Source organism: Leptinotarsa decemlineata, unplaced genomic scaffold (genome assembly GCF_025532065.1).
Source record: "Leptinotarsa decemlineata unplaced genomic scaffold, Ldec_3_MD MMD2_tig00000035_RagTag_RagTag, whole genome shotgun sequence".
In the NCBI taxonomy this organism is placed as follows: Eukaryota; Metazoa; Arthropoda; class Insecta; order Coleoptera; family Chrysomelidae; genus Leptinotarsa; species Leptinotarsa decemlineata.
This window is the reverse complement of record NW_027412540.1, coordinates 23,887,714-23,899,385: the sequence shown is the minus strand read 5'-3', so window position 1 is coordinate 23,899,385 and position 11,672 is coordinate 23,887,714. Positions and strand designations below refer to the sequence as shown.

The following is an 11,672-nucleotide window of genomic DNA, read 5'->3' as shown; positions in this document are numbered from 1 at the left end:
GCATGAATACTTTATTTCGAAGTGAAATTGACAGATGAAACTTTCAATATGGCGATTGGGCGCCATCTGGGAAAAAAATTAAAAGGAAAGGGGGTATTGTGACACATCTTTTTGAAGCTCTTGACAAATGCTTCACATCTAGGGTTGTGTAATGTCAATATCTTCCACTATTACGAAATGGCGGAACTTTTAATAATTGCCTGACTACATTGACATTTAACTACATAATATGAGGTAATAAGCTTGAGGTCAGTTCAGAAGATGCTCGAAATGGTTGCCTCAAACTTCTTGACATATGAACAGCCTATCCGATATTTCACGTCGATCATTTTCGGACACAGTAACGTCAATATCTTTACAAATATTCATTATTTTCTGCCGTATATCCAATATTGAAGCAGACTCAGTTTCGTACACCTTCTGCTTCAAATAGCCACATAAGAAAAAGTCCAAAGGTGTCAAATCTGGCGAGCAGGTTGGCCATTCTGTAGGACTTCGACGATCAATCCAACGACCGGGAAAAGAAGTATCCAAATAGTTTCTCACTTGTCTGGAGTAATGTGGTGGTGCTCCATCTTGTTGGAATTCAATATCCATATCTAATTCATTAGGATTTGCTTCGACGATTTCAGTGCTGAGAGGGTCAACAGTAGTTTCCAGCATATTCAAATATAGTTCTAAATTTTGATCAATAAATAGAGGTCCTACAATATGGTTTCCCAATATTCCTCTCCAAACGTTAATTTTTTTTGGATATTGGGTATGTGTTTCCCGGAAAACATGAGGGTTGGTGTCACTCCAATAACGGCAATTTTGTCTGTGAACATTTCCGTTTACAAAAAATGTACATTCGTCACTAAAACAAATATTGTGGAGATAGGTAGGATGCCTTGCAATGGTTTCCATCATGATTTCGCAGAATTCTGTTCTTCGATAAGGGTCATCTTCAGGTAATTGGTGTACCATTTTGATTTTGTATAGATGATACCTATTCTTCTTCAAAAGTCTCCACACACTAGAAGGAGACACCTCACAAACATTCGCGACGAAATAAGTAGACTGTTCAAGGATTTACTAGCATCTCACTTATTATTTGCACTTGCTGTTCTTCCGGAATGGACGGATGACCTGGGGGCTTTCCCCCTTTCCATTTAATTTTTTTCCCAAATGGCGCCCAGTCGCCATCTTGAAAGTTTCGTCTGTCAGTTTCACTTCAAAATAAAGTACCTATTCATGCAATAATTTCATATCCCAAATTTCAATTTTTTGATCTGTCTCGTTCAAAAAAAAGACTGCTTCAGTACTTCTCAATATTAATTATGAAACAAGCATTGATCCTTATGAGTTTATCAGCTAGAACCTAAAAAGGAAACAAACAAATCCATAGATAATATGTAAAGCGCAATGAAAGGCGAACTGAAAGTTACAGCCTGCAAATTGAATATGGAGAAAATGGAATTTCTATATTCATCTCCATTTAGATGGTTGACATTTCGAAAAATAATAAATTGTGGGAGTTTAAACAACACCCAGAAAACAGTAAGAAACGTGACTCATTTGATCGGATAATAGAAACATAATAATAATGACAATAATTGATTCTATCTTTAAATCAAATCTACATTCTTTATCACAACAACTTGATAAAACGTGATAAGCTTGCAACAAAATCTAGTCAGTAGTTTAACTTTACAAACTGAGCAATTTTTATGGTACTTTCTTGCCATAGCAACACACTGTATGAACTGATAAGACCTACTTGTGGTCGGACATTATTTCCCTGTTCAGATTCAGTAGTCAGGCAGTCTTTATTGTTATGGTCAGGATTATCTTATTGTGCTATAAGCATTAATTCGTTATTGAAGATCTTGGCAGTGTTTTATTCTCAATGCCAATGATATAACCGAGATTGCTACAGAAAATTAAACACCAGTCAAGAAAGTCGGAATGAATAGTGTTTAATCTAAAAATAAAGTGAGATTACGACTTTTGCACACAGGTTGTGCCACGGCAAAAATAACACAAGATCGCATAAATAACTGGTAATGGATTTTTAAACCAACGGAGATAATCGTTATCTAATTTTCCATCTTCAATTTCTATTTACACATTCGAATTAAACCCGTGAGGAAACGCAAAGTGAGTGTGAATGAAGTAGGGTGCGCCTTGGACTAGCCTACTCTGATATTCAGATTTGACATTTACCAATCGAAACATGGGTTTTTGATTCACATTTAATAAACAAATATAAAACTAACAAATAATGACATAGTTGAATAAATGAACCTTGTAGTGAAAATTAAACACTGAACTAATAGAAATCAATAATGCACTAGTGAATACCCAGAAAAGAGTCAGAGGCGGGAGTGTTTTTAAAAATAGTCACATTGGAATATTGAGTGCGTAGGTGAGTGTTTTTGACAACAGGTGGTGATTTCTCAAAACTATGGAGTCGACTGTGTTGGAACAACAGAGTGATAGTGAAAAATTCACGAAGACACCTGTACCAATATCAAAATCGCCGGGTACATCACCGTCTATCCGATGTATGACCCAAACAGTGATAGTATCGTTAGCTGAGACTGTGACCCACGATATTACGTACGGTAAGTTTTGACATATTTTATATTCAACAAGTAATGTCTGTGTTTATACTGTTGTTGATGTGCAAAAGGTGGAAAGTGTGCATCCTTTTTTGTTCATAATACAGGAAGGAAGAGTAGTCTGAAAAAATTTCCCAGTATAACAATGAAATTAAACGAACGACGCTCTCCGAATTTCATTTCAATAGGTACCATCGACTACCGCTACTAATGAAGTCTTTTGAATTGTTTTAGTGAACCTCAATTTTTTCGTGGAGGACAATTTCTGAACAGTCCGAGCAAGTGAGGGAAAACTGTTCATTAGACGTTAAAGATGCAAAAAACATATTTTCCTGAATATCTTTACTATCAATGGTACAAAAACCTGATTCGGTCCCCAGCGGGGCAGGCACAAAGTATATGTTCTGCTGTTTCATCGATAATGAGGTAGTCGGATAGTCAAGGTGCAACATTCCCACCTTGATACCCGCGACAACCCTCCCGTATGAGGGTTTTTGCACGTCAGCTATACCTGACAATACCTTGAATTCAATCGTGCAGAGATGTTTCGCCTCTGGTTTTGGTGAATCATCACGTGAACGCAAACGTTTGCTAACCTGCTCATGGAGGGCTTGTTCCTCCACCTGAGATAGATTATGCGTACGCGGCTCAAGAATTTGGTGCAAGGCTGTCTCATAAAGTACCCCGATCTTGAGGAGACGACTCAGTCGATTCCTGGCTGGAACACCAAACTTTTTTTTAGGTTCAGTTATTGGATCAGGAGTTGGGGAGTTGAGAAGCTCTCGCTCCTGAACTATATTTACAGGGAGGTCAGTTGGAGTCGTGAACTCGACATCCATCTTCTCTGTAGACTCGCTTCTGATCTAAATTTACAGGAAGGTCAGTTGGAGTCGTAAGCTCGACATCCATCCCATCTGTAGACTCGCTCCTGATCTAAATTTACAGGAAGGTCAGTTGGAGTCGTAAACTCGACATCCATCTTCTCTGTAGACTCGCTCCTGATCTAAATTTACAGGAAGGTCAGTTGGAGTCGTAAGCTCGACATCCATCCCATCTGTAGACTCGCTCCTGATCTAAATTTATAGGAAGGTCAGTTGGAGTCGTAAACTCGACATCCATCCCATCTGTAGACTCGCTCCTGATCTAAATTTACAGGGAGATCAGTTGGAGTCGTAAACTCGACATCCATCTCCTCTGTAGACTCGCTCCTGATCAAAATGCACCAGGAGATCAGTTGGAGACGTAAACTCTACATCTATCTCTTCTGTAGACTCGCTCCTGATCTAAATGTACAGGGAGGTCAGTTAGAGTCGTAATCTCGACATCCATCTCCTCTGTAGACTCGCTCCTGATCAAAATGCACCAGGAGATCAGTTGGAGTCGTAAACTCTACATCTATCTCTTCTGTAGACTCGCTCCTGATCTAAATGTACAGGGAGGTCAGTTGGAGTCGTAAGCTCAATATCTATCTCCTCTGTAGACTCAGTGCCAGAAAGGATTTTTAAATTCACTCTTTCCATAAAATTCCCACGAGTAGCCAGGGAAAGAAGGTCAATCACGGCGGAGCCCCGCATTACCGTGACAAGGCGATGTTACGACGAGAGGGCGCCCGGTATCTCGAGGTTCCGTGGAGACAGCTGATAAGCTCAGTGTAATTCATCTTTTCGGCACGGATACACACACCATAGGATTAAGCCATCGTTGGGATGCCATTCATTTAGGGAATAAGAGAACCACAACTTATTCTGTCATTCCCGTATCCAGCGGGGCTGCGTGGAAGCAGGCATCCGATGGCCGCTTTGCTCAACCTCCACATTCCAAGCCAATGTACTCACCAAAAATAGCATACACAGTGGTTCAGGCAGTGAAAGATGCTATCATGCTATCACACAAGTTTTGCAGTTGCTGGATGTTACTGGTTTTATCATAGAGTTTGCTAACGAAAAGCTAAGCGAATGTGCTTTCCCCATAATCACAGATGAAAGGGAGAAAAGATTCAAGAGTAATTCCAATTCAGGTGTAGGAGTGGTTTTCGTTACTTCCGTTATCCCAAAACATGCAAATCTTCATATTCTGCTTAGTATGTTAATAGCAGTCGTTTGTATCATGTTTCGCCCCCAGACCGAGAGTGCATATGATATCATGGTTTCAACTACAATGAATATATCATGTGTGGTTTCACCTCCCATATATTTCCGTAGGTGAGTCTGGTCAGCATCGACGCCACCTATATATTTTTTTAACTTTAGTTCCATGTCAGCCTGAGATCTAGTATCACTCTCAAAAATTAGACTTTTCCCCACCCAGATATATATCTTCATCTGTTCTTCACACAGTTAAGTTATATGGCTTGCTGGATGCGTCCCTTCACTATTTTATCATATTTGCCCTGAATTGGCATGGCTGAGTTGTCTGCATGCATAGCCTAGTACTTTAGTCCAAAACTATAGTAGATTACAAGCTTCCATAACAGTGGGATCAACCTTTGAGGACAACCTATGCTACTACAATCTCTTCTATGATGGTTGTGTATACTATTGTTGTATCATCATATGTACCCAAGAAAGCAGCTAAAGGCACTTACTTGGTCCTGTAAGACCCGACATACTTGATCTGTAAGTAGGCGTATTGGTCTCGAGACAGTAGTCTATAGTCTATTTCAAAAGAGTGTAGAGTAATAAAATCTCATTAAGTATTCAAAAGCGCTACAGGGTGATCCGTCAATAAATTCTGTCACTTCCCTAGTCCGCATTGCAAAATTATGTCGTTTCATAAAGAGCAGGTAGGTATCACCCTGTTTTAAGGGATTTGTCCATTGTTATCGACGGATAAATACTGAGCCAGAGGCGCGCTAGTGGGATAATTGCCAAAAGAATATGCATTCATAAAAATTATATTAAAGGAAATAAAAATTTAATACAGCAGAACAGTGTTATTAAAAAAATATAAAATGTAACAATAAAATATATACGAACCGAAATCGGGAAATACTCACAAACACACACGAACGAACTTTACGTATTGAAACACTTGTGGGGACTTTAAATCAATTTATTCACAAAAACGACAAGAACTCTACTGGATACGTTATTACAATTTGACACTTGAACAATACTAAAACTGTGAACTTCCCTTAACGTTTAACAACACTCTATTTATACCCTAATTGAATGTTCTAGAGATTACTAGGTACAATTTTCGAGAACCTTCCGAGAAAATAATTATTCAGACTACCCTTAATTCTAAACCCTAAACTAAGCAAAAGTGTCACTGTCACTGATACACTGGTCTCTGTCCAGATTGCTTATCCCGCTACAGTATATTTACAATTCAATTAAATTATTCTACATCAGTATAGTCTTCATCCGAAGAACTGTCATCATCTCCTGGTGTTATAATTATAGGGTCAACCACCTGATCGACCAAGTTGTCCAGTTCCCACATTTTATCTTCCTCTTTTAAAACATGCTGGATTGCTTTTTGCCAGTTTTCTGATGTGATTTCCATAATGGCTTGATCAAACAATACCTTGACATCTTTCATTTTAAATGTGGTATTGTGCCTTGCAACATATCCTTTAACTTGTGCCCATATAAGTTCTATAGGATTTAATTCGCAATGATATGGCGGTAGGCGCAGCACAGTTACTTTATACTTTTCTGCTACATCTTCTACGGCATATTTCATGAAGCGAGATTTATGTTGTTTTACTATGGCTAGTAGTTCCTTCTTTACTGAATTCGTCTCAAACTGAATACCTTTATTTGACAGCCAGTTAATAATTTCTTGCTTTCTCCAAGCTGAAGTTGGTACCTTCTCTAAGCGCCTTGAATGGTAGCTTGCATTATCCATAACCACGACCGAATCAGCTGAAAGAAATTTTAACATTTCCCCGAAGTAGTCTTCGAAGACATCCGTCCGGCACGACTCAAAGCTTAACAAACCTTCTTTTAAAAATCCGTCTTCGCTTTCAATGTGAGCAATTATAAGCCTCTTCCCTTTTCCCGAAGGCACTTTAATACCCGTCGAAAGGCCTTCTATGAAAGCTTGGCGAGAACTTGTTATATTTTTATCTTGCCACATTTTTTTGACTATATAACCTTCGTTTATCCACGTCTCATCAAGATAAAAAATTTTCTTTTGCTCTCTGCGGTACTGCTTTATAGTTGTCAAATATTTTCGTCTCCAGCAAACAATTTCATCACTTTCCAGTAATAGTGCCTTTCGATTGTGCTTTTCCCAGGCAAAATTCATACTTTTTAAAGTTTTCCATAAAAGTTTTCTGGATATCAAAGGAATATCGTTATCTTGGCTTATCTCGATAAATATTTTTTCAAGAGTGGGTATTTCCTTTTTAAAATAAAACGAATGAACTTTTCTTCGAATGTCACATTTGGTGTCTTCATCTAAGATTTTTATTGGTCTTCCTGATTTTCTCTTGCATGGACTTACCTGGCCTGATATCTTTCTTTCTCGCAATAATTTAAAAATCGTGGACTGTCCAATTCCAGTCATTCGGGCACATCGCTCAACACTTTCTTGCACAGACAAACTAGGGTGATCGTGTTTTATGCAATCATATACATTTAAAATTATAACTTTTTCGCAAACAGATAGCGGAGAATTTTTTACACTTCTTTTCTTTGGAGTAAATGTCCCCATTTTATAACTTTTTCACTATTTCTATATCACAATATCACTGTACGTTTAATTGGTGTAGTAACAATTACTATTATAACTCGAATGTTTAAGACACCATTACAATATATTTAAACCCTTTTTCTTAATTACCTGGGTCTAATAGGTATTGCATGATTGGTGGGCAGGGTCAAAAAGGGATTATTATAATGACATGGCACCTCGGAACTAAGTGTTAACCCTTTTTTGAGAAATCATGCTCAAGTATATGAACCCAAATTGCATATTAAATAAGTTTACAAGAACCACTAAAATTAATCTTAATCTTTTTTTAAGAAATTTTACTTACCTAAATACATGTAGGTACTTAGTTTTAGACCAAATTACTTCCCAAAAATTGCCTTTTATTATTATCTATGTCTGTAATTTTTAATTTACTTTAATTATTAAGTTTAATAATCCTAAGATTTGCCTACGCCCATGGACGACAACGAAATTCAGGCAAATTTTATGACACTTCATGATTTATTACTCTACACTCTTTTGAAATAGACTATAGTAGCCAGTGCCTTGTCAGGTGTTTTTCTAACGTTTTCAATGTAAAAGCCATGAGACTGATTGGTCTTAGAGCCTTCGCCGAGTCCTCTCCGATTTTCCTAGGTTTGAGAGTGAAAGTGGCCGTAATCAATATCCATGTTTTGGTATGTATGCAAACGTAGCCTGAGAATTACTAACATTTTTTTTTAAGAAGTTCCGGTTCTTTTTGAAGCATTACTTTCAAATGTTATCGTGTCCCGGCGAATTATAAGATTCGAATGAGTGTGTGGCCCATTTGATTTTTTTCTAATCAACCACGTTCCTTCGCTACCAGCGAATTCTCCCTGGACGCTCTTTCAGGAGCGTGTTAGATTTGTTATTTCTGACCGGGAAATGTACCTCTCTTGAAGTATCTCCTCCTGTTTTTATACACTTTCTGGTATATGTTTTTAGATTGTTCATTGCATCTTGTGGTCCTTCAAAGAGTGTCTTGAGACTGTTTGGCTTTCTCCATTAGTCTCTATCAAATTTCCTCGGAGCTTCGTTGTATTCAGTTAGGGACTTTTCGTATTGATCACAGATACCTGATTTCCTCATCTCTTTGAAGGTTTACCTAGTTTGTTAAAACTGGAAAACCTTCATGTTTGATCTCTGGATGACGGTGGGAACATGTTTGTTGTCCGTAGAGTTAATAGCTCCCAGATGTCACTCTGCTGCTATCGTTAACTCTAATTACATCTGGTATAAACACGTCACCAGGTCTACCATAAAGGCTTTCCTGTTTGTTTTCTGGGGATAAATAGTTACTATACTTTACTATACTATATAAATGTAGTACCTAATGTTAGGTTTATCACTTCCCTACGTCTCGTGTTAACGGGGGTGGTTTATCTCCTAAGTTTAAAATGTATAAATGATTTGCTACAATAAACTCCAGTAAATGCTCACCTCTTTAATTATTATCAGTGCTCCTCCAGGTCAGATGGTGTACATTGGCATCACAGTCAATTATGGGCTGTGATCTGTTTGTTCTGTAGGCTCTCACCAGCTCGTCCACATCCCTGTTTGTTAACTGTTCTTGACTTTCTCAAGGAAACCAATAACGAATTTCTCAGGCCCTCTCTCACCAACTATCTTCAGTTGGTGAGAGAGTATTAATATATTTCAAACCTAATACGTTTGGATACCTACCTATCTGACACTTTTTTGTTTTGCTTCATTCCTAAATCTGTTTCCTATTATTCCCCAAACACAATACTTTCTCCAACTTTTTCCTTTGAATTATTGAGAAGTTCCGAATAACTTCTATATAATCAGATTGAAAGTAATAAATAAATTAACTCCAATTAATATTTATGTTCAAGTAACCTAAATTAAATTATAATCTTGTTTGCTGAAATTAACCACAATTCCTCACCCATGATTATTTCAAATTGCCACTGCCATCTAACGTTGAATAGCTGAACTGATGCCTGTTTTTGAATCTAAGCTGTATAAAGAGTTGCCTATGGTTGGAGTGGGTCGCTTTTTGTGAGAAACGAAGGTAACACATGGAAGGAAAGGAGAATTTTAATGTCTATTTTTAGATAAGGGAAAAGTTGGTTTTTATTGAGGTCACTGAAAAATCAACGTTGTTCTACAAAAAACAAAAATAGTGTGTTACATAACTCATTTCAGAGCTTTACTGTTCCACCAATTGTTAATAAGAAATTATTGAATAATTAGTAATGGATAGTTGAACTGTTCAAATCCAATGTGATTTTTAAAGGGATGATTCAATTTCTCAATTTTGGAAATAGTTTTCCCACTTTCAGTGAGTTCAATTCGGAAGAAAAGTAAGAAGATACCTATTAAGTCCGTGTAGAGATCATGTGACGCTAAATTAATTTGTTTCCAATTTTCATGATTGATATAAACATACTATCCAAACTCTGGTGAATTTGAATACCTGACAGCTGATTTTTTTAATTTACTTCTCTCTCTCTCACACTGTCATTTTGAGGGCTCTATCTGTTTTATTTCCTTCGAATTATATTATGGTCATGGACTCCATTTACTGTTAATTGGTGAAACTTGTACCGCTAAATACATCTTGTGTACAGTGAAAATAAAGTTTATTTTCGTTGACTATCCGACATCAAAAATCCTTGCTAAAGGATGTTTGAATTGCAGAAACTGCAAGTTACTTCGAATGAAGTAGGAGTGGGTAAGAGAGTGGGGATCGAAGAAGAACATGGATACCTAACTAGATTTCAGAAACACAGTTGCAAGGAATACGCGTTGTCGGTTGTTTAGGAGTTACTTATTTTCATTTTTGTAATTATTTAATGCCTAAACTAGCTTAAGTGAACTGTAAATATTTAATCAAATGTAAGGACATTGATTTGTGACGAAACTGAGTGAGTGTTGTAGTGGTGAAACTTGGATTTATTGAAAATATTTAAACATAACCTAACTTTTTGTTGACAAATTTCACTTGAAGTTTAAAACGTTGTGATAAGTGTCCTTTGTGAGAAACATTAGTAGTGAAATTTCTATCAAACCAGGTGGATATTGTGATCGGACCAGGATCTCGTTACTTTGTTAACAGTTATTTCACGACCTACTTTTATAAACTGTTATAAATAACGTTTGTGAAGTGAAAGAAAATAAGCCCATATCAATTTTTCCGATCAGAATTCCAGTAAAGTGTAACTGCATCAACGAGCGAAAACTTACTGACTGAATTATGAATTATCTTTAACTGTAAAGAACCAAAAGTGAGTCATTTTTTTGAAAATGCGTTGCCACAAGAAAACCAAGGAAAGTGGTTTTTTCGAAGGCGATTCGTCAGATACTGATGGGATGAATCAGGGAAAAGCTCAAAAAAGGACCACAGCATGCACGACATCGAGTGAATCTAAAAAGAAAGTCGAGTATACCCAGGATGAACTGGATACTCATATACGGAGATCATTGGAAGGTGAGTTTTTATGTTGATCTAACAGTTTCCAAATTGGAAATGCCAGTACCAGCTGTTACAAATTATAAGAAATTCATGTAATATGTGGAGAATAGGGTTTGTTTCGCAAACTCAGTTTATTTATTGAATCAACTCTCAAATATATCGTTTTCAAGGGTAAAATATACTGTTTGGAGGCCTGCTATATAACCCAGTATCTCTCTTTCCCTTTCCTATTTATTTCAGGCACCCTTCCAATAGTTCATTTTTCACTTGAATTGGAGACAAGGGCGCTCCCATAATTTTGTTGGCGGGGGCACGAATTTCAAAAAATCATAATGGGGTAGGGACAATAAACACAAATCAAAAAAAGCATTGATCAATAAATATGAAAACCAAGACATTGAAGACATTAAAAATAACCAGTCGCGTCTGAAAATAAACGTTGAGAAATAAATTATTGTTCTGTTCTCGCAAGACAAATAACAACCGAATATAAAATACAGGCAACACCAGAAACTTGTATGGAGATTTTGTAATTCTCAGTGGAAACCAAAAACATTCAACACAGAAAAAATATGAAGGATTGCAGCTTATCTCAAAGAAAATTGTCAATTTCTTTGATGGGATAGTGTCTAAATGAAGAAAAGTATTATTTTCATTGTTGGATTTAATGTATTAGTTAATTTGAAAGCAATACATGCTAAAATTATCACTGCTAGATACAGTAAATTTCTTACAGAACTAACAGGTAACCAGTTTGCCTCTGTTTTAACAAGGCTAATTATAGAGAGGATTTACCCAATCACTGATATTATGGTATTATCTGCCATATTGTTTATGTTTATCATGAAATCCTGTTACTATCGGGAATATTATAAACACACTTTGGAACCTTGTTATCCAAAGTATGTTTTTGTTTACGATATGTTTATACATGACATTAATACTAA

General features: G+C 36.8%; 1 protein-coding gene across 2 annotated transcripts in view; it reads left to right on the top strand.

The window, feature by feature from the left end:
• Window positions 1–2,267: 2,267 nt before the first annotated feature.
• The window catches only part of LOC111510031 (ribosomal protein S6 kinase alpha-5), a 203,004-nt gene continuing 193,599 nt past the window's right edge, over window positions 2,268–11,672 (top strand). The window contains exon 1 of one of the 2 annotated variants that reach the window (XM_074172067.1): window positions 2,268–2,606. In XM_074172067.1, coding sequence (XP_074028168.1) covers window positions 2,447–2,606 — 160 coding nt within the window. In that variant the 5' untranslated portion in view covers window positions 2,268–2,446. Of the gene's footprint in view, window positions 2,607–9,991; window positions 10,741–11,672 lie in introns of those variants that run through there. The other variant, XM_074172066.1, reaches the window with a different exon arrangement.